Source organism: Typha angustifolia, chromosome 2, assembly GCF_048772165.1.
Source record: "Typha angustifolia cultivar Huaian chromosome 2, ASM4877216v1, whole genome shotgun sequence".
Lineage (NCBI taxonomy): Eukaryota > Viridiplantae > Streptophyta > Magnoliopsida > Poales > Typhaceae > Typha > Typha angustifolia.
Window position 1 is genome coordinate 9794100 of NC_133240.1, and position 22218 is coordinate 9816317.

General features: G+C 37.3%; 6 protein-coding genes across 7 annotated transcripts; 4 read left to right on the top strand and 2 right to left on the bottom strand.

Annotated features, from left to right (window-relative positions):
* The first annotated feature begins 2 nt into the window (after nucleotides 1-2).
* Nucleotides 3-5486, top strand: LOC140770433 (serine/threonine protein phosphatase 2A regulatory subunit B''beta-like). 2 transcript variants are annotated; one of them, XM_073111635.1, is made up of 13 exons: nucleotides 14-549; nucleotides 1410-1658; nucleotides 1760-1865; nucleotides 1956-2055; nucleotides 2187-2292; nucleotides 2459-2549; nucleotides 2821-2962; nucleotides 3381-3528; nucleotides 3639-3748; nucleotides 4223-4379; nucleotides 4487-4612; nucleotides 4695-4847; nucleotides 4944-5486. In XM_073111635.1, exons 1-12 carry the CDS (start codon nucleotides 400-402, stop codon nucleotides 4833-4835), a joined length of 1626 nt encoding a protein of 541 aa, XP_072967736.1. In that variant the 5' UTR covers nucleotides 14-399; the 3' UTR covers nucleotides 4836-4847; nucleotides 4944-5486. The 2 variants fall into 2 exon arrangements, 1 of the variants encoding a protein (XP_072967736.1); XR_012106026.1 differs by lacking the exon at nucleotides 4944-5486 and having other exon boundaries at nucleotides 3-549; nucleotides 4492-4612; nucleotides 4695-4833.
* A 73-nt stretch (nucleotides 5487-5559) lies between these two features.
* On the bottom strand, nucleotides 5560-7652 carry LOC140770447 (putative protein phosphatase 2C-like protein 44). Its single transcript, XM_073111649.1, has 5 exons — nucleotides 7214-7652; nucleotides 6635-6886; nucleotides 6265-6493; nucleotides 6003-6136; nucleotides 5560-5891 (listed from the first exon to the last, which is right to left on the bottom strand). The coding sequence occupies exons 1-5, from the start codon at nucleotides 7244-7246 to the stop codon at nucleotides 5754-5756; spliced, it is 786 nt and encodes a 261-aa protein (XP_072967750.1). The 5' UTR covers nucleotides 7247-7652; the 3' UTR covers nucleotides 5560-5753.
* A 128-nt stretch (nucleotides 7653-7780) lies between these two features.
* On the bottom strand, nucleotides 7781-9820 carry LOC140770457 (large ribosomal subunit protein eL14-like). Its single transcript, XM_073111662.1, has 5 exons — nucleotides 9689-9820; nucleotides 9473-9574; nucleotides 8395-8524; nucleotides 8185-8297; nucleotides 7781-8102 (listed from the first exon to the last, which is right to left on the bottom strand). Exons 1-5 carry the CDS (start codon nucleotides 9689-9691, stop codon nucleotides 8046-8048), a joined length of 405 nt encoding a protein of 134 aa, XP_072967763.1. The 5' UTR covers nucleotides 9692-9820; the 3' UTR covers nucleotides 7781-8045.
* A 1816-nt stretch (nucleotides 9821-11636) lies between these two features.
* On the top strand, nucleotides 11637-16255 carry LOC140768374 (glutathione gamma-glutamylcysteinyltransferase 1-like). The gene is made up of 8 exons (XM_073108634.1): nucleotides 11637-11961; nucleotides 12209-12365; nucleotides 12525-12763; nucleotides 13383-13546; nucleotides 14016-14067; nucleotides 14206-14433; nucleotides 14533-15042; nucleotides 15848-16255. The coding sequence occupies exons 1-8, from the start codon at nucleotides 11887-11889 to the stop codon at nucleotides 15944-15946; spliced, it is 1524 nt and encodes a 507-aa protein (XP_072964735.1). The 5' UTR covers nucleotides 11637-11886; the 3' UTR covers nucleotides 15947-16255.
* A 580-nt stretch (nucleotides 16256-16835) lies between these two features.
* LOC140773909 (H/ACA ribonucleoprotein complex subunit 3-like protein) lies at nucleotides 16836-18926 on the top strand. Its single transcript, XM_073116692.1, has 4 exons — nucleotides 16836-16953; nucleotides 17369-17440; nucleotides 17919-17961; nucleotides 18528-18926. The coding sequence occupies exons 2-4, from the start codon at nucleotides 17387-17389 to the stop codon at nucleotides 18623-18625; spliced, it is 195 nt and encodes a 64-aa protein (XP_072972793.1). The 5' UTR covers nucleotides 16836-16953; nucleotides 17369-17386; the 3' UTR covers nucleotides 18626-18926.
* Nucleotides 18927-19399: 473 nt separating this feature from the next.
* On the top strand, nucleotides 19400-21716 carry LOC140776685 (NADH dehydrogenase [ubiquinone] 1 alpha subcomplex subunit 13-B). The gene is made up of 3 exons (XM_073120483.1): nucleotides 19400-19659; nucleotides 21171-21242; nucleotides 21317-21716. Exons 1-3 carry the CDS (start codon nucleotides 19445-19447, stop codon nucleotides 21459-21461), a joined length of 432 nt encoding a protein of 143 aa, XP_072976584.1. The 5' UTR covers nucleotides 19400-19444; the 3' UTR covers nucleotides 21462-21716.
* The last annotated feature ends 502 nt before the right edge of the window (nucleotides 21717-22218 follow it).

The window sequence follows — 22218 nt, forward strand, 5'->3', positions numbered from 1 at the left end:
AATCGGACGGCCCAACTCAGGCCATCTGCGCCAAGAGTAGTGTGCGCCACGGTGGCTTCCCTTCCCCGTTATGCTCCTCCGCAGAAGCCGTTTCGGCTGTTGAATTCTCTTCCTCTTCTTCCTTGGGCTTCGATCTAAATCGCCTTCGACTCCGAGAAGAAATCCTCGTCTCGATTTGGCTCGATCGTAATCTATTGTAAATAATTGCTTCTCTTTTTTTGAGAATGAGAGGATCGATCCCTCGTTCAACTACCCGAGCGAGTAATGGATGAGAGACCACTAGGGTTTGAGGTGGATCGATGAGCGCATGGCGTCGATTTGGTGTTTCTTTTTCGAAGTGATTTGAGGATCTGAGATTTGTTCTACTACATCTGTCGCTTGATATTAGGAACGGTCGAAATGGATGTGGAAATGATGAGGGATGTGGCGTCGCTCGATCCCGAGCTGCTGCAGCTCTCGGAAGTCTCGCCATTAGCATTGAAGGAGAATCCTTACATTGTCGAGCAGCTCTACATCCAGTGGCTTTCGCTTCCCGAGACCGTTAAGATGGTAATCTTCTTTTGACTTTACTATCTCTTTATGCTGGAGGAATTGGGAGTTTGATTTTGGAGCTGCGAAACGAGAAGATGGTTCCCAAAGGATTAATGAATTAATCGATTAGTATAAAAGGCAGGAAATTGTTGGTGTAGGTTATTGATATATAATACAATTAACTGAGTCTGGTTTTGGAAGTGTCAGGGGAAGCTTTAATAGCATTAGCTTACTCATATTGCAGCGCCGTAGCTTTTGATGCCAGTGAAGTAAATTATTATTGGCATCAGCCTGGCTGTTACAGCATGATTTGGTGGATATTCGTAGATAAGAAAGTTAGGAAGTTGTATTATGGTACATAATTATCCATTCTTTTCTGGATCTCTCTGTGCTCGAATGTTTCCATGGATACTAGAATGAACTAGGCTTCCCCTCATGGAAAAGCAAATGTACGGTACCTTACCCTCATTAAATTGAGAGGTTATTTATTTGACTCGAAGCACACTACCGTTGGGTCATGGTGGCAAAACCATACCATTCACCTGAGTGATGTGCAAATCGACATTCTAAAGATAAGTCAGAATTTTGATGCTATGCAAATCATTAGGAGCTAATTTTATCATCCTTCGAAATTGCATTTACCTCACTAAGGAAGATAAAGTTGTGAAATAGAAGCATGAATATGGATAACATAAGGAAGCTACTTGCTTGCGTCAATCTAGACATGCAAATTGCAAAGATGCAGGCATCTTATTTTGTTCTTCAGCCATTTCTGCGAGCATCTCAAAGACACCTCAAATCTGTTTAAAAGTTTCTTTTCTGATTCTCCTATTTACTTTTTTGTAGGAATTCTCCTCACTACCTACATTTTCTTGTAGGTGCAATCTTTGATTGAGGAAGCAAAGGGATATGTGTCATTTAATGTTCCTGGGATTGCAAGCAGTACAAATGCTACTGCTAGCAATTCATTGCCCTCTATTTTCTCTGCTGGTAGTGCACCTCCACTCTCACCAAGAAGTGTCTCTTGTTCTCCCCGCTTTTTGAAACGAGGTGGAAGTCTAGGCCCTTCATCTTTAGGGTCTTCCAAGAAAGTTATCAGTGAGCCAGTTAGAGAAGTCATACCTCAGGTATCAACTATCCTTGTATTTATGACCCATTCTGTTGCAATTTTGGACACATAATTCATTATTGTGGTGTTGATTCTAACAAAGTGCTTGTTTTCTGGCAGTTCTATTTCCAAAATGGACGCCCGCTTCCAAATAAACTAAAAGAGGAGTGCTTATCTAGAATTGATGAGATTTTCTATTGCCACTTGGAGGGTCTCCAAGTTCAAGGTAAAACTCTATTTGACATTCTGAAAACTCTATTTGACATTCTTTTCCAATTGATTTGAATTGGCTGATCTTTTCCTTTGAAAATATCAGAATTCAAATCTGTCACAAAAGAAATCTGCAAGTTACCATCATTCTTTAACAGTGCCCTTTTCAGAAAAGTTGATGCCAATTGTGTTGGCATTGTAACAAGGTTTGCACATTTTAGTGTTTGATTTTTCAAATGGCAAATTACTAATTTTCTGCGACTAGGACAGAGGAAATCAAATACTGATTAAAATAGATTTAGACTCTGAGGAGCTGGCCCTCTTGGTATTCTTTCAGGGACGCCTTTGTTGACTTTTGGGTTAATAGCAACATGATGACTATGGATATAGCAAATCAAATATATATGGTTTTGAAGCATCCAGATCACAAGTACCTTACTCAGGTTTGTGCTTTTTGATTTCCATTAGTGTAATCACTGTTGTCTTGTCAATTATCCTATTTGTACAGCATTATACATGCCAAAGATTTGAGGTCTAGTTTTGAGTCAGATTGCATGGACTTCTTTCTTCCTTTTTATGTATTTAAAACTCAGTTCTCACTTATTCTAGGAGGACTTCAGACCTGTTCTTCAAGAACTTTTGGCCAGTCATCCAGGGTTGGAATTTCTACAGAGTACACCTGAGTTTCAACAAAGATATGGTAGGTTGTTCATACTTACAAATTTTATTGCCAGAGAATGGTAGCATTGTACTCTTCTAATATATATGCATGATTTTATTGGTGATTCCTGGATTAGTGAATTATTTTCTTCCTGTAAATATATGAAAGTCTTGCATTCTTCATCATAGTATTCTTTGTCTAATTAGCCTGATTTTACTTATATATCTTATGCAATATTGAAATTCCTTACATTACAATAACCTCAATGTTTGCCATCTCCGATTCATGTTTTACTACAAACCTGTTGCAGCGGAAACTGTCATATACAGAATATTCTATTACATGAATAAATCTGGAAATGGTCAGCTTACACTCAGGGAGCTAAAGCGTGGAAACTTAATTGCTGCAATGCAGCATGCAGATGAAGAGGAGGACATAAACAAAGTTTTAAGGTACTTTGCTGAAACTAAATTCTGCATATCCAGTATTTTCTTAGATCGTACAGGTTTCTCCCATTCCAATTATTTAACTTGGTTCCAAGTTTCAATAGGAGCAATACATTTGAACTTGTAAAGTAGATGAAAACCTTTATACCAGTCATTTTCCCACCTATTTAATTTTTGTCTTTGGCTCCCATGAAAATACTGTGTGCCCTTAAAAATGACAAACTTATTCAGAAAAAAAAAAAGAAAAAGAAAAAGAAGAAAATGACAGACTCATTTTGGAGCAGTGGATTTGGATTCACTGTCCATAATTTTATCACTGGTTGAAGATGATGCTTGTCATCAGCATTCACCTGTACAGAGATCATGTGTAGTAAGTATTTAATATGTCAAAAAGAAACATTTTGAACTTGTTCATATTCTGCAGGTACTTCTCATATGAGCACTTCTATGTAATATATTGCAAATTTTGGGAGCTGGATACTGATCATGATTTCTTGATTGATAAGGAAAATCTTATCAGATATGGAAACCATGCCCTTACATATAGGATTGTTGATAGAATCTTCTCACAGGTTTGTCATCTTTTTGGTGTTATGAGTTTAGATTGTATTTGTCATATTTTACTTTCTCCACGATACAAAGGATTATGCTTATGGTATTAAATCTGGAGTCTGCATCATAGGTTGCAAGGAAATTTACTAGCAAGGTTGAAGGAAAGATGGGCTACGAAGATTTTGTCTATTTTATATTATCTGAGGAGGATAAGTCTTCTGAGCCTAGCCTTGAGTATTGGTAATCTAACTCACTTCTCACTTATGTCATCATTTTGTTTGCTTATTTATTATTCTTCAGCTTGTTTTATTTACTCTCTTCAATGACTGATTACATTTATTTTTGGCCAGAAAACCATTCGACTATTTGCATCCTGTTTTGATACATATGTGCCATTTTACTCACCTGCAGACTGCAGTTGGTCATTGAGAAAACCATTTACTTTTCCTGCATTTTATAGTATGCTTTTGTTGGGTAACATTTCATGATTCATAACTGTCTTAGCAACTGATACTTGACCTTATTCTCCTTGATGTTGTATAATACATTGTCAAAGATAGTTGGTTTGTGGGGAATTTAAATATACATCTATGTAAATCTTCAACCATTTGATTATAACTGCATTGAGAACTTTCACTCTTTGGGTTCTCAGTTACTCTTTTGGACATTTAGGAATTTAACCTAAATGCATTTGATTAATTATGATATCTGCAGGTTTAAGTGCGTAGACTTGGATGGAAATGGAATTCTTACAACCAATGAAATGCAATTCTTTTACGAGGAGCAGTTGCATCGCATGGAATGCATGGCAAATGAACCTGTACTATTTGAAGACATTTTATGCCAGATGATTGATATGATTGGACCAGAGGTTGCAATTCTTCTGTCACCTATGGTTAATCTGCATCTTAAATAACTAGACAAGTTACCAGCAATTTTAATCAGTTCTAAACTGTTTCCCTATTGACATTTTTGCAGAACAGAAGTTACTTTACATTACAAGACTTTAAGGGCTGCAAATTGTCAGGAAATGTCTTCAATATCCTTTTCAATCTAAACAAGTTTGTTGCATTTGAAAGTCGTGATCCATTTCTTATTCGTCAGGTGAGTGCACCATTCTTACTTGTTATCCTTTTTCATTTTTGATATATATGACCGGAACTTTATGCTTCCAATGTGAATGCAGGAGCGTGAGCAACCAACTTTGACTGAATGGGATCGGTTTGCTCACAGAGAATATATTAGGCTATCATTGGAAGATGATGGTGAAGATGCCTCCAATGGGAGTGGGGATGCTTGGGATGAATCACATGAGGCTCCTTTCTGAACTTGAACTCAGGTGAGTTCCTTTGTAGTTGTTAGAAAAGTTGATTATGAAAGTTGAGCGCTTGTCCTATTCATCCTTTTAACCTACTAAGATTTTCCATCTCTGTAGGGTATATATATAAAGATGGTTGTGGTTTTGTTGATGCTCCACTCAGAATTTGCATTGGAAGGGATAGTCAGATGCATGAATTGCTTGAAATTCACTTGTACATGGAGGAACTTGGCACCATTATTTTTGCATTGTAGATGATGCTCAGAATTTGATCCGTGCATTCTCAGTTCCATATGATACATTACTTCTGCACAAGATTGCACTCCTGTTTTCTCAAAAAGAAAAATAAAAGCAAAAAAGATTTCACTGCTGGTTCCAAGTAGAAATGCTGCGGCAGGTGATGGGAACATGCCATTCCCAGAACATTCCTGAGCAACATCTGGAACCAGATACCATAAGTCTTATGAAGATATCAATTCATGTCTGCTTGCCGTCTTTAGCTGCTGTTTGTTTCCTCTTTTTAGAAGAATTAGGCTTGATGTTTTGGCCTCAGATTTATGTTTTCCTGCCAGTCTGGCCTGTATTTTCCAGTGGATATTGCATACTTGTCTTGATTCTCAAATTCAATTAATAAAATGGGAGAAGAAATGTTTACTATTATTCTTCCCTTTTTCATTGCCTTACTGTGCTGTAGTCACTTGTCTTCCTTGAAAAAATACCAAGAATACTCGAGAGTTAAGAAATGAAAAACAATTGATAGGATCCAAATAGCATCATTAAGAGAGAAAAAAAAAAGGAGTTGTTTTACTAAATACTAATCTAACAGGTCAATCATAATTCTGCTTAACCAGATCATAAACCATCTGATCAGAATTGTTGCATTTCATTAGAATGAGAGTAGAGAAAAAACGAAGGAAAATTCACTGGTCAGTGGAAGCGAATAACTATGCTGGAGATGGTAGCTTTGCTCATTCTAGCAAGGGCCTCTTCTGCTAAACACTCTGCAGCTTTTTGAGCATCCTCAATGTGGCTCACCAAGTCCACAGCTTCTTGATATTTCATTACCTGAAATTAAAATAAATCAATAAACAATTCATCATTTGCTCATTATATTTGAACTTTGAAGAGGCAGATAAGATATAGTTCATGATACAGCAACTTCAAAATGATATCTACCTCCCATACACCATCACTAGCTAATATGATGAAGTTGGTATCAGCCTCCACAATCTGTGCAGTGACAACAAGTTTTGAGCTTTGAAGAGCTTTGTGTTCTCCAATGCTAGTGGCACATTTCAATTGTAGCAGACCTGTTCAATTCAACAGATTAATTTACAGAATAACTAAAAGCCTGCAAGAGATTGTTTCTGGGACTCATCATAAATCCTTGTTCTGAAAATCTCTGCATAAGCAGAAGATCAGAAAGAATCTCATTCACCTGATATCGTTCTTTTCCGATACTTCTGACCTATCTCAAATGCCACACCGTCCTTGCAGACTACAGCTCGGTATCCGCCAAGTTGTGCTACGACAAACTTCTTACCATTCATAACAAGCGCGGTCGTGGATCCTCCGATTTCATTTGCTTCCTCTTCTTTCTGTATCTTCGCCCTCGTACTAATGTAGGCCTTCCTCATTGTTTCTTTGACTTTTCTCCTAATTTTATCCTTAAAGACAACGAAATATGGATGATTAAGCCTCCTCCGCATTGCAACGATTCAATTACTGCTTTTCCTTATTTAAAAAAACAAAACAGAAAGTAGAATTCCACATGAAATCAAGGATACAGATTAATTCAAAACTCATACCTCACTAAGATTCTTGCCAAAGAGATGAGACTGCAAGTACTTAGTAATTCCACACCCCAATTGCTGATCAAAGGCTCCAAATAACCATACCTCCATGCCTTCTATCTGCTCTCGCTGTGCAAGTACAGAGCCTTCAGAATTATCATCCGTCTCCACCGAATAAAAACCATGCGATATCCCCGTCCATCTCCTGTTCTTTCCTGCCTCCTGATCCTTCACTGCCTTCGCAGCATATCTCCTCATCTTGATTATCTTAGAGGCAATAAACAGAGAAATCCATACAGTTGGAAGCATATCAGCACTCATAGCCACGGATTGATTCCAAAAAGTTCTTTTTAAATCTATGAAACGTATAAACATAACATCTATCTTTTTCTAGATTTATGCAACGAGAAAAAAATGCATATGAAAAGGAAAAAAGATATTCATTCATATGATGCCGACGAGATAGTTTTTCTGCATTTGAATACGATAATATGAATCTAAGGAGGATTTTTTAAAATTAAAAAAAAAAACTTTTAACGAAGATCATAAAAGAAGAAGAAGAAGAAGAAAATGAACTGAAAAAGAATCCAGTACCTTGATCTTTCGAAGGAAAACTTTTAACGCCATTGTAGAATCTCCACAAAGTGAAGAGAGGAGCAAAAGATTGAGAAGTCTATCGCTTGCTTACCGGAGGTGGAGTATCTACGGCGCTGCCAATTGCCAACCATATCTACGCGCGCGCAGGAGCGGAATCGAGGGAGGCCGTTACGAAGAATCAGAATGGATAAAAAGAATTGAGATTTTTATTTTCATTTTACACCCTGTACTTGAGGTTTATTGCGGTTTGAAAAATATCTTCTAACTATTTTTCAATTTGACTATTTTAAATTTGAAATTATTAAACAGGTTATATAAGTCGTAAATAAGTTATTTTATTTATGACCTAAACCTAGTTATATCGAAACTGTTTAATAAATAGTATTCATATTGAAACTCACATAAAGACTGCTTAGAATTATCCAGTTAAAATGGATCAATCTGTTTAATCCAAACCTAATTATTTAAACTTATTTAATAAATAAATCATGTTCGTGTAGTGACTGCTTATATATTTAGTACCCAAAATTATCAAATAGCTGGAAAAATGAGACATCAATACACTGCGGAGCGAATTTTGCCATTTTGTAGATTGAATCCAATAAAACCAACGAAAAGGATTCACAATGACAACATGCCCATATCTCAGGTAGGTTCAATTATCAATCTAATGTTAAGAGGAAAGTAGCAAAATCTCAGACTGACTAAATGTCTCAACAAAGACAATAAAAATAGTGGTCACTTTTGGGGTCTGAACAATAAGTAGAACAAGAGGAAATTTTGATGCAATGTGACTGATAAGCAGATCAGAGAAATAATTCATCAGCTCTCAAGATGAATTTTCCTTCTTCAGCTTTGCAAGCTCCTGCCTGATAGCACCACCTCTCTGAACAATTATAGAGTCACATCATTAGATTCAAGAGCCATACGGTAAATGCTGAAAACTTATAATGCAAATGAAACCCCACCTTGATCTTGGCTAGCATGACCTTAAACCTATCAAAATCATTCAAGGAAGCTCTCTTCTTCTGCACGATCAATTTTCTCCCCCACGAACTGTTATCCCACTTGTTCTTCACATCTGCCATCAAAAGTTCATCAGATATGCTACATTACGCATCATATTAAATATGTGTATTTATCATTTCAACTTCTGAAGAGCATAACATATTTTGTACCAGCAGCTTCCATAGCAGCAACTAATGACTTCTTTTTGGGGACTCTAGGAATGTCAATCTTGATATCAGTCAATGAAAGTCTCTTGAAGTTCATTTGTCCACGCACCATGTCAGGGGCATCGACAAGGGCCTGGTAGAATTAAAGCAAGTCCAAAGATCATCAATCAACAGGAACAATGCTTCCAATCATCCAGATTGTTAGGGTCATCAGATACAACGATTCAATGACATAGCATCAATAGAAAAGCATCTACTAATAGGTACAAAGAGAAAAGGAAAAACTATAGCATCCAACAAAAGATGAACAAAAAGAAGTGCTCCTCTAGTCCTCTGCACCGAATATACTATTGACAATGAAATTTAATTAATTAAGTAAAAATCATGTAGAGAGATCATCTAGCCCTCAGAGGATGAGGAAGGCACTCTATCAACTTTCAGTAGAATACTTTACGAAGTTGCCAAAACTCAAAACAAGATGATCTCCTCGAGATGTAAGTCTCAATGCAGCTAGGTATTACAAAAAGTTATTATCAACCTTGGCAACTTCAGTATACTATCAAAGATAAGTGATAGACAGACGGGAACAAAAACAAATAAGGGGCAAACACAATGCTGCAAAATTTGAGAGCTTGATTGGCAAATACCTAGTAAGAGAGGGTATATTGATGATCAACAACCTAAAACAGCCCACTAAATCCGATTGTATATATAGTTCAGTAAACAAAAAATCTTAAGCATATTTTACCTTACAATGATCCATCATGCTGTCTAAATATTGAAAAAATTACCACTTATTGAGTTTATTGATTGCAGAATCATGACCTATAATTTCGAGATGAAAACTTGACCAAAAACAAAAAAACAAAACTCATGACTAAACAATAACGTGATTTCACCAATGTAATTTTGTCACCATTCTACTGAGCTTACTCAATTATCTGATATCAAGTTTATATTTGCGCATGTCAACGTAAATCATCCCTCAGCTTCCTAAAGATATATAAAGATTTAAACTTGGCAGTGGAAGAACAAACTTAGTATCATGATCTTATCAGAAGCACTTCTAACTCATACGCACCCTGTTCTGGTCGATAACGTCGACGATGACGACGAGCCTGCCGTAATCCTTCCCATAGTTCACGAGGGCGACCCTCCCGATCTCCACGTAACGCTTGAACGGCTACCAAAACCCCCCCAAACAAAAGAAAGTAAACGCAAGCAACGCAAAGGTTAAGGAGATCAGATGAACAACAAATAAATAAATCGAAGAAGTAAACCGAAAGACTTCTCTCACCATTGTCGAGATCCGCGGCGAGCAAAAGAGAGCAGACGAGAGAAGGGCTAGGGTTTTCTCTATCGCGCTGAGAGGTTTCGTTTGAGAGAAAGAGAAAGGAGGGCTTTTATTTCGCTATCACGACCGTCGGATCTTCGAGCACGAAGTTTAGCGCGGGCCAGCTCATTGGGCTGGATTATGGATTAGGCCCATATGCGGATCCGCTAACCTCATCGGGCAGGGCTTGATAACTCCGCTAACGGGCTAAAACAGATCCGGTGGCTGACCTCTCGGACTGAGAAGGTCGTCGCCGAGTTGTAGATAAACATATATATATTATATAAAGGTGATTTTATATTTAGATAAGTTTGTAGTAAGATTTGTTTTTGTAAGAGTACCTCAATAACCAGGGGGAAGCTGCAAACCAAAAAAAAATTCCATTGTTATTTAGATCACTTGTGTCTGACGGACCTGTTTGCTTTCTAACGAGAGCATTATTCACCACTTCTTTTCATTGTAGGGTTGTAAGTATTTAATAGGATTTTGTCAAGGCACGTCTATTAGTTTTCTTTAGTTTTAGGGATACCTGAGACTGAGGTACTTGGCTCCTTGAAGGTGATAGCTTGATGGAAAAATCTAAGGTTCGATTTATGGCTTTGGTCACTATCCTTCTGTGCCAGTTGGTGGAAATATCACAATAACATGGTCTACAATAATGTCAAAAGACTTAGAAAATGTTTGGTACCGACCTCTAATCCTTACTGATGATTATGTTGAGAACTTTTTCATCAGATAAACGAAACCCAGCTGCTCCTTTAGAACTCTAATTCAGTGGAAACCTTCACCACTAAGTTGGTGGCGTAAGGTTAAAACCGATAATTCTTTTTAAGCTTTGTAGCTCGACTTTTTAATTGTGCTTCCTTTGGAAGGGGTTAGATGTGACGCTTATAGCTTGGTGTTGGATGCAAAAGCGGTGGCAATCAAAGAAACATTGTTGAGCCTTATGAACTAAAGAATCACTAATATTTGGGTGGAGTCAGATTCATATATCCTGGTGCATACGGTGAATGAAAATTGTCGGCCATATTGGATAGTGGAATCTATAATGGATGGCACCATTAATTTAACTGACAATTACAGAAATTATAAAATTAGTCATATTTTTAGATAAATTAATTATGCTGTTAATTATCTTGCAAATTGGGATAAATTATTAGAGTATGGATGTACCCTCGGATGGGGTTTTCTTTTAAGCTTCTCTAGTTTTTGGGCTACCATTGCTCGAGGCCTCAAGTTAGTTTATAATATCTTTCTTTTCTTTAGAAAAAAAGAAGATTTACTTTCGTTGTGATGGAATCTTAGAAGATTTGCTTTTGTTCTGATGGAATGTAAGACATACCTTTACAATTTTGACTTGTTCATCCATCCATCCATCCATCCATCCATCCATCCATCCATCCATCCATCCATCTTGCAGGCTATTGCTGGCCTCAATAACTTAGACAGCTTTGAAGAGTCCTCGGCAGAATAAATGATGTGATGTGACAACTACTATGTCAACTTAGATCTGTATCAATAACATATGTATACTTTTTTTTTTAGCAGCAAAATATGGTAGTCGGCGTTTGAGCATTTATTGAGACGATCATTTTCGTCATTTCGTGTGTGTGTGTGTGTGGAAGGAGAAAACTAATACCCGAAGAAAGAAAGAACATAAAGAGTAGTAAGTAGATCTCGTGTGTTGAGCGTACTAAACTAAACTCTGGGGTTTCGTATTGCCGAAGATTATCTTCCACGCTGTGAACTCTCCCGGTGGGTGTAGGTGTAGGTGTAGGTGTAGGTATGGGTGGCTTGATTGGATTAGGCTCTGCGTCGCTTTGTCGTGGTCTTTGTCAAGGGTAGTCTCGAATCTCGAATTGCTATCATTAATTTCTTCACTTTGTCTTGCCTCTTCTTATTCTTTTTTTTTTATTTTGGTTCTATTATCTAAAACAAAGTCCACTGGGCCACTACCCATATTACCTTTTCTTTTTCTTGTTTCCTTTTGACTTCCCCACTGCTGTTTGAATGTTGGCGGGTTTGTCTATTAAAAGAAAAAATATAGAAGAAAAACAAAGCACCTTAATCCCTTTGCGGCAACCACTCGAAAAGAACCCCACCCGATCTCGAGAAAGAGGGTTAAAAAATATTCGAGGTTGTACGAGGGGAAGAAGAAAGTAATGGCGGAGGCAGGTCTTTTCCGGCGAATCCTCCCCTCTCCACCCGCGATCGAGTTCGCTTCTCCCGAGGGAAAGGTAAAATGCTCCGTTGGAATCGATCTAGTTGCTCTTTTAGCCCCCATTCAATTCGCCGTTGTGTTCTCGATCTATTCTTGCTTCGGGTCTTAATTTATTGCCTTGGGGATCGCTCTTGGCTGTGTCGGATTAAGAGAAGGGCGTGAATCCTCAAACTAGTTGTTGCTTCTTAAACCCTAGATTATTATGAACCTGCACTTGTGGAATTCCCTTACTCTGCACTTTTAATTTTGTTAAATTATTGCAGTGCCTCTTCTCTGATGCCCTTCATAATGGAACGATGGAAGGGTTTTTCAAATTGATTTCGTACTTCCAGACACAGTCGGAGCCTGCTTACTGTGGACTGGCCACTTTGTCTGTCGTCCTGAATGCTCTTGCGATAGATCCTGGTAGAAAATGGAAAGGTGATTTCTTGTTAATTTAGTATGCACGAATCTTCTCAGTTTAAACTAATGTAGCCTCCATTGGCGATGTCATTGGAGCCCATTTTATTGTGCGGATCTTGTTATCTATCTTGATACTTTTGTGTTACTGTGATCATCTTTGCTGGATTTAATATTCAGGCCCCTGGAGATGGTTTGATGAGTCCATGCTGGATTGTTGTGAACCTTTGGAGAAAATCAAAGCTGAAGGCATCACATTTGGAAAAGTTGCATGCTTGGCTCATTGTGCTGGAGCTAAAGTTGAAGCTTTTCGTGCAAATCAAAGCACCGTAGATGACTTCCGTAAACATGTCGTACAGTGTACTTCCTCTGAAGATTGTCATTTGGTTGTGTCTTACAGCAGAAAACTTTTCAAACAGGTTGCGGCATCAATTCTTCTTCTGGTGCTTAATTACTATGGCTTGCTTCCAGCAGAACTAGTCAGAGATGCCCAGGAATATTATTTCTTTGTCATGTTGGACCATATGTTTAGGATTTTGCCTAGGTTTCAGTCATTGAATTCACAAGCTCAGCTCTGACTTTTCTGAGCTTGGAATTTAAGTACCCTCAGGTTGCTTGGACAATGGATGCCTCCACAACCATCATACTATCCTTTTTCATAATATGAAATAGTTGAGTTACTTATGTCTTATACATTAAACATACTTTCTGTGCTTACTAATAATTTAAAATATTTTTAATTTTGATATAAAACTATTAATAGACTCTTTCAGAGGTCTACTATTTTTAGCATACGTTGCCTTTTTGCTGTTGACTTTGTTTAGAAGAGTTATTTCCACTCCAATTAGAAATATACTTTAGATAATGTGTACAATGCCTTTTGAAATCGTTAATCTGTTAAAGGGAGGCCCATATACTTATGTAGATTATTAATTCACTTATGGACACTACCAGTTACTTTTACTTTTGCTACACACTTTTCATCATTCTAGTAGCGGTACGGGCAGTCTGATGATAAAATTTATCACATACTTGCAGACAGGATCTGGACATTTTTCACCTATTGGTGGTTATCATTCTGGAAAAGACATGGTGCTCATTTTGGATGTCGCCCGTTTTAAGTACCCACCACATTGGGTTCCACTGGAACTTCTTTGGGAAGCCATGAATACAGTTGATAAAGCAACTGGATGCCTGAGGGGGTATGATTACCTACTGTATTATGTAATTCATGCATGCCTTCCAAATTAGAATGTAAATTGATCTTCATGCATCTAGAGAACAGGACATGGCTTCAGATTGAGGATAGATGACATATTCTTGGGGTTTAATTTCCTACTGATTAATATATGTGTGCAACTAAGGGGAACTCTGTCTCTCTCAAGTTCTGTTAGAAAGGGCTGATCTAAATGGGGGAATGATGCTTTAGATATTCACAATTTAATGCATACATAACAAACAAACTATATGAAACACAATCTTATAAACTTGGCTTGAACTTCTTTATAGTAATGACAAATTTAACAAGAGAATTGCATTTGTCAATAGAGCTACACAAAGTATCCAATCTAGTTGGTCATTCTCGGTTTGACTTGCTCTTTGTTCTTGGGCTATATGATACTACTTCAATATTACTTTAAGAAGAGGATTTTATTTCATTGATTTGTTCAGGTTCATGCTTATTTCGAGGTTTCAAAAAGCTTCTTCATCACTTTATACCCTGGTACTATGTTATTCTCTTCCTTTTGTTTTGCCATTTGTTATCTTATTCTTCCATTTTGTATTCTATCTATATGAATGCAGCTTTTATTTGAATTTTCTTGCTCATATTGAGGCGTGCATTTTATTATTGAACACTCAGAGCTGCAGACATGAGAGCTGGCTCAGCATGGTGAAGTATTTGATTGATGATGTACCTATTATCTTAAAGTCTGGGAGCCTTGGAGATGCTCCTTCAGTACTACTCCTTTTAATCAAATCTTTGCCTGCCAAAGCTGGAGATTTCATCAAGTGGTTTGCAGAAGTTAGGAGACAAGAAGAAGGTCAGTCAAGAATAAGCAAGGAGGAGAAAGAGAGGCTTGCTCTGAAGGTTCTTTCTTTCTTTCTTTCTTTTCCTTTTCTGTTGCCCTCTCTATATCTCATTTTCTATTGCTGTCTCTAAATCTTCATATGTCATACTGAATTTCAGGAAGAGGTACTGCAGCAAGTTTATGAGACTGAGCTATATAAAGTTGTAAAAAATGTGCTATCTTCTGCAAATTCTTGTTGCACAAATTTCTCCTTTCCAAATAATAAAGATTTCTTACCAGAGATTGCAGCTACTGTCTGCTGCCAAGGGGCTGCACTTTTAACAGGGAAGGTTGGAGGGAAGGAAGAGTTTTGCTGCAAATCAACATCTGTTAAATGCTTTACAACCAATGGGAATGGGCCTACAACTATCATCTCTGGTACAGTGGTTTCAGATGGCAAGGAACAAGGTGTAGATATGCTGGTACCAGTATCACCAACGAAATCAAGTTGCTGCCATTCAGGTCTGAGTAATGGTGTTGCAATACACCCAGCAAGTGATAATGTATTAACCGTTCTCTTATTAGCTCTACCTCCTCGTACATGGTTGGACATTGAGGACAAGAGTCTATTAGCTGAAATACAAGGTCTTGTTTCGACTGAGAATCTTCCAGATGTTCTTCAACATGAGGTAGATCTTCTCATGGCAGTTGCACATGATTTTTTTTCATCTAGAACATTTTTAGATGGCATTATAAACATGAGGTAAGCTATGCCCCAGATCGGAGCACTGATGGGGAAATGATTTTTGAACTCCTTATTCTCCATGAGGCTGTATATAATTATAGGCTTTTCAAAATTAGTTGTAGCACCTAGCTAGACCTGATTGGTCAGCATCAGTGTATGATCTTCTCTCCCTTATAACTAGGACAAGATGACATTAGTCATTAATTCATTATTTGATGATTTCGGCCCAAATCTAGTTGACAAACTGTTTCCAGCTTTTGCTACCTCTGACCTGTTTTTGATAGTTTCTAGGTGTTTCAATTACTAATTTTGTTTGCGTTTTGATTTTTTGAGTTTAAGTAAAATGAATATATAATGTACCTGAGTCTCCCAAGTTCGATACTTTCTATAGTAGGTTAGTTGCCTCGCATTTTTCCTATGATCCATTTGGTTATGTATGACATAACTATCTTTTACTTTAAGGTGGTACACCCAAGGTACTCAGTAGATAGTTGTGCAGTATCTTTCAGCAATGTTTTCATATTATTTGGTCAATTATTATGCTTCTTCGCTATATTTAGATATGTCTTTCAGTGATAGAAGAAAGTCCATTTTTCGGATTGGATTGGTAATATGACATACAAGATTATTAAATGGGTCAAAACATTATACACTGTTACATTTTGATCTTCGTGATTGACCAAGTTCCCTATTTTGAGAATTGGAATGTACTAACACCTGAAATAACTCCAGTTCTATGGCCATGGCAGGTTTTGCATTTGAGGCGGCAATTTGATTTCTTGAAGAGGTGTAAAAACAATGAAGTAGATGATGATCCGATATTGCCTCCACATTCTCAGCCATTTTGATTATCTTATGATCAGTGGGAATATATGTTTTAGATATATCAATCTTTGCATGAAGCATTTCATGGCGCAATTTTACTTGTGATAAGGTGTAAAGTTTCATCTAGTCTGTCAATATGGGTTCCTGCAGCTGAGCGTGAAACGTTGAGAAGAATTTTTTTCTTTCTTTTTCCTACTTGCAAATAAAACACGAAGCTGTAATAATTGAAATGCCAGCTTGGTGGTCAGTGAACGACTAGAGAAAATATGATAATCTCAATTCATGTTGACATTATATTAGCAATTTTATTTTCCAGTTTTGAGATTATACAAGTTTGTTGATGAACTGCATTGGACTTTATATTTATCGTCTATCCGTTTTCTAAAACAAAGGTTTTGTTTCAATTTTCCAAAGCCACTAATTGTTATTGAAGTCTGTTTGCATAGGTTTAAACTCACAGGATCCACGATCTCAATTATCATAATCTTTGACCAAAAATGCGACAAGCTATGTCCACAATAAACCTTATCATCTGAGTAATTTTCTCAATAATTTCTTGGCTCTCTGTCAATTATTATTTTAGCCTCGTGAACTCGTTTAGGGACCTATATATAAATTAGTTCAATAATTAAATATTTTTTTATCCTTTTTTATATCTAAATAATTTTTTTTAAAAAAAAAAAATCTCCTCACCAATCTCTCTCCCGTGAATTTTTACAATCTTAGACTTAGTTCAACCTATTATTTCTCAAAAAAAAAAAAGAGCATATTATAGGGCGGGTCGGATTGTATTCGACCCGACCCGATTTCTTATCGGAATGATCCGGATACGGGTCGCCTTTTTCTATCTGACTCGGATTCGGATCGCCTTTTCTACCCGACCCGTCCTCATCATCTCGCCAGTCACCTCTCCTATATTTTTACCAAAACCCTCTCCCTCTCTGCCATCACCCATTGCGCCGTCTTTTCTCCTGCCTCGTCGCCGGTCGCCTACTTCTCTACCCTCAGCCGTCTTCTCCGGGTCAATCAGGTGAGAACACCTCCTCTGGACTTCTACGCTTTCCTCTGAATAAAGGAGACATCTTTCATTCTTCCAAGCAGACATGAGATTAAACAGCCGCTTGCTTTGAATTGGATTAACTCTTTGTAAATTATTTATTTATTTATTTTGGAAGCATCTTAATAGGCATTGTAACTCGTAACTCATCCTAGGGCTTTTTATCTGCTTCCTCTCTCTCACCATGTTTAGACTTTGGTTTTCCTATAATCAAGATTTATACAGTAAAGTTAGAATAATAACTGATTATATCTACTGTTGAAGGCCAGGTTTTCTATACTATTTTTTATTTGTTTCTTTGTTCATGTTACTACCTTGAGTTTCTGGATTAGTGATTTGGGTGATTAATATTTTATTCTTACTGTGTAAATCTCTTTGGGGTGAGTAGGAATTACTATCCACTAAGATGTATCTCCAGTTCTACATCAATGAAAATGGGGACAAGGTCTACACCACCAAGGTAACTCCTCTTTCTTTCACTTACTTTTGGAATCTCTTTCTTTTATCTGGGTATAATGGATAAAGTTTATGGGTCTTTTGCATGAATTTATATTTATCATGGCAAATACTTCAATGCAACTTTAAAAATTATAATCTTAATCCAACGGCTATAATAGCCAGTTTTCATACCCGGTACCGGTTCCAAAACCACATTACATAAGAAAAAGAGTATATTAGTTAAGAAGATTAATTACATGTGCTTAACTTCTCAATTTTTTTGTTATACCCTTGAAGATCTTAACCATTAGATCTTCATCAAAGTGATTGATAAACAATTAATTCTATTGCACGGAAGAAACCCTCATTTATCATTAATTCGTTTCTGGGTTCTCGAATTTATTATGATTTTGAGGCTTAGATTAGTTCAGATTTCTGTTCAAGTGATTTATGTTTGTATCCGAGCTATTTCATTGACACTGGTGTTGTTTGATCTACAGAAAGAATCGCCTCTTGGACTGGCAACAGAATCTGCTCACCCAGGTAGATCAATTCGTTCATCCTATTTCCCTTTTTGCACGTGAGTACTACTATCAGTAGACATTTGCAGAAGTAAAAGTACTCGAGTTTTTGCTCCTTATGCTATACCAGCTCTTTCCTTTTTGTATTTTCAAGTGCCTGGATACAAAGTTCTCATTCTTATAGGGTTTAGTCAGTAGATTAAATTCAAGAAAACTTACTAGTCATTGAATACAAAATTGAGAGTAATCTTGACTCAACATTTTATACAAAATTTTCTTCAACGCCTGAAGTGATTTAGTTTGATCACACTAATGAAGTTTGGAGGAAAAAAATAATTGCTTTCATCTGCTAACTTTGTTACTGTTGTCTCCATGAACTACTATAGGAAGTATTGTCTTGTGTAATGGTACCTTTGCTTTACTTTGAACAAGCAAATCATAATCAACAAGTGCTCAATATTTTTGCAACAGTTGGGTTACATTGATTTCTTTGTTTTCATTTCTTGATGCCCAGCACAACCCACAAGAATCTCATTTTTTTTCCTATGTTATGTACAATGTGCTTAAACTTAATTTAATGTCATGCAGCTCGCTTTTCTCCCGATGACAAGTATGCTAGACAGCGGGTTTTGTTGAAGAAACGATTCGGCCTGCTTCCGACCCAGAAGCCTCCTCCCAAGTACTGAGAACTTTTTGTGGAGCTGTGCTTGATAGCTTCTACTATGCTTTCAAGAAGAAGACCTGTGCTTGATAAAATTTTAATCATGTAATATGTTATATCATTTAGTCAAATCCAGTTTAGTTAGTGCTTTTGCTTATCCTACCGACAACTTTCAATGAATTTTCCTGGAAGCATGAAACTGTAAAATGAGTTTTGACTCTTGTAAGTTGGAAGTCAGTACACATCAGGAAAGTGTGGTTGCAAGCTTGCTGTTTCTTCCTTTTCTTTTCTTCCTTTCGTTCAGGTTAATATCTTACAGTTCATGCTATCAAAGATAAACTTCTGATCAAATATCTAGGCATTGTATTACTTTTTATATCTTTTATTAGACTTTGCCTCTTAATTTATTTCTGAAGGGCAACAAGACGAGGTGTTCATCTTTATATGTTTATGCAATTAGAGGTAGCTAATCTAAGGTAATTAGTTGTTATTTTGGCCCTCTCCAAACTAAGTGAAAGAAGGGTGATACTTTCATTTTTCAATCAAAACAGTGTTGTTCATATTCAAAAGGAATTTTTAAAAAAATTGTTGCTTAATTGATTCTTCCTTAATAAAGTACCATAAAATAACAGTGAGAATAGCTTAATTAAAGATGATAACCCTTCTCCCGTGGGCTCTTATTGGGCTGGGCCATCTTCGGATCCGCATATGAGTTCGGACCCACGGGCTCAATGAGACCCATTTGCTCCATTAACAACTCGCTGGGTCTCTGTTCGCTTCTACTCTCTCTCTCTCTCTCTCTCTCTCTCTCTCTCTCTCGATCGAGCAGGAACGGGCGACGACGATGACGGAGGCGGCGGTGCGGAAGAAGCCGGGGATGGCGAGCGTGCGGGAGATGCCGCTTCTCCAGGACGGGCCCCCACCAGGAGGGTTTGCTCCGGTCCGTTATGCCCGTCGGATCCCGACCAAGGGCCCGAGCGCCACCGCCATTTTCCTTACCGCCTTCGGTGCCTTCGCCTGGGGCATGTACCAGGTCGGCAAGGGCAACAAGATCCGACGGTCAGTTGAATCTTTATTCTCGTTATTGGATTGGATTTTATTCGGTGTTTCCAGATTAGGGTTTTATAATTTTGTTCAAGATCGAACTTTTCTCTTTTGCATAGATGGATCAGGATCATTTTAGGAATCTATGTGACTTTTATTCTCGGATCTGTGGATGTTTTCTATATCGCCCAATGTTGATGATGCTTCTCGTTGCATTCGTATTGGATCTCAAGGTCGGTAGGTGATCATCGAGTCGAAGTCTTATCTCTCTCACGCACATTTCCAGATCAACAGAGGCTTTCCCTAGATTCTCGCAATCTCAATAGTGCTCCAATCATGGATCTCTCTGTCTTCACATACCTGTTGATAAGACACTGAAAGTCTTAGAAAAGGAAGGAGAATGCAACTAGGTGTATAGGTTGGGTAGGATCTAAGCCAGATACGAACTTGTTACAATCTACAGAAAACCTGCATTTGAGTCCAATAAAGAATTCGAGTAATTTGGTACCAGAATTATGAAGTATAGGTATTTGGCTCTAATTTTATTTGTTTTGACTAGAATCACAGAATGAGATTAGTGCCGGAGTGCTTAATTAGAGATTAAGTTGTTTATGACAAAGTTATCATGTTAAAGCTCTTATAAGCTCACCTACTACGAGTCAATATTTACGGGATATCTGGATAATAAACTGTGGTATGTAGAAAGACGTAAGAGGGAAACACACTTTATTAGATTATAAGTTAGATCATTGTTCTTGTGAGGGTTATTCCGATATGACAAAATGGGCTGTAAGTTATCAAATTAGCACATTATCAACATTGTTGGACTTTTCCAGTTCTCTTTTGGTGAAGGAAAGAAGAGGAGATCTTTTTATGTGCTTGTAGCTTGGCTTGGTGTGTGTGGTGTGTAGGGAAAAGGAGAGTTGTTGATCCTGTTGTTAGAAACATTGGATATTTGTGGGTAAAGTTGGCAGTTTCCTCTTAATTTGACAGATTGCTGCTTTTGAAGATATGAGAATTACTGGATTCTCTCCAAATCTCCTTTGAGCTGCTTGAAACTTTTTTATTAGCTTCATCTTGTTGGTAGTGATGACAGATTGCTATTAATTTATATGTGGTATAGGCCAGCAGATTGATGTAGCATTAGCTACATTGTGCATGAAATAACTGTTGCTATTTTGTAAGTTTTCAGATTTGATATTTCAGCTATTCTGTTCTATTAATTGTTTGGCTTAGACGAAGCAACTTTGGTTGTTTACTATCTTTATGCTGGAGGATGTTTTGTTCCATTGTGGCAAAGGTTTATGGCTGCTAGGAACAATTATATGAATGAGTAGCTCGAGTTATGCATATGAAAGAGAGGTTGGGCTTGAGTTGAGATTAGATAGTTAATAACATTATCTATCTTTAAGTCGTTTACTTGGATGAATCAAATGGTTTAAACTCTATAGGTTATTCAGGTAATTACTTGTTATGTTCATGTGACTGACTGTTCTTCTATGACTGGTACGGTTTGCACCCCATAGAGCTCTCAAGGAAGAGAAAATTGCTGCTCGCAGCGCTATACTTCCCATTATTCAAGCTGAAGAAGATGAAAGGTAAGGAGCTTTACATCCCACCATATTTTCCTGTTTCCTCATTCACAATCTAAGGTATTGTTTGGCTATCTTAGATTTGTCAAGGAATGGAAGAAATATCTTGAAGAAGAGGCCAGAATTATGAAGGATGTGCCTGGGTGGAAGGTCGGTGAAAGTGTTTATCACTCTGGGAGATGGACACCTCCAGCAACTGGTGAGCTGCGACCTGATGTCTGGTGAGATTGTTCTTCGGAACACAAGCTGGTTGCTATGGGTGGCTATGGCTAGTTGATGCTGAATATGGTTTTCAACTTTGGTCTGTTTCTCGTGTCCAGAACTACATTATGTCTGATTAATAATACATGTGTACGACTCAAGTATGTATAATTGTCAGCATTGACTGTTAAACTCTGCATGTTCTGAGCTTTTAACCGGTTCAGGGTATGTGTTCTTCAATCCCAGAACAAATGGATTCATTCATAAAGTTCACATGAATTAGGTGCCAATGTGACTGAATACTGATGTCTATCTGCGAAAGAACTATGTGAATTTTGGATTTGCTTTTTCAATCATTCACTTGCCTTTATCTAGCTCTATCTTATCTGGATTCATGGCTGGGACTATTAATCTGGCTTCCTTGCCCTTTGAGCTATTGTATTCGACAGATAATAGATGAAATGGCCTGTATACGAACTTCATCGTGTTCCCAGCCCTCTCTTGGGCCATTTTGTACAATTGGTCATTTCAGAACAGCCATTAATGGGGACTTTCTTATTTTGGTTAAAGGAAATTTATTCAATTTATCTTTTTATCCTCTCATGAGTATCTTTTTCGGAGTTTTTGATCAAATAGGGCTCATTATATATATATATATTTTACTAAAATAAATTGTCACTCAAATTTATTATCGTTTTAAAAAAATGCTGATCAGTTTAATATTTTTATTATTTTATTTTAGTTATAAAAATTTAAGTTAAAAAAATTTATACACATAAAA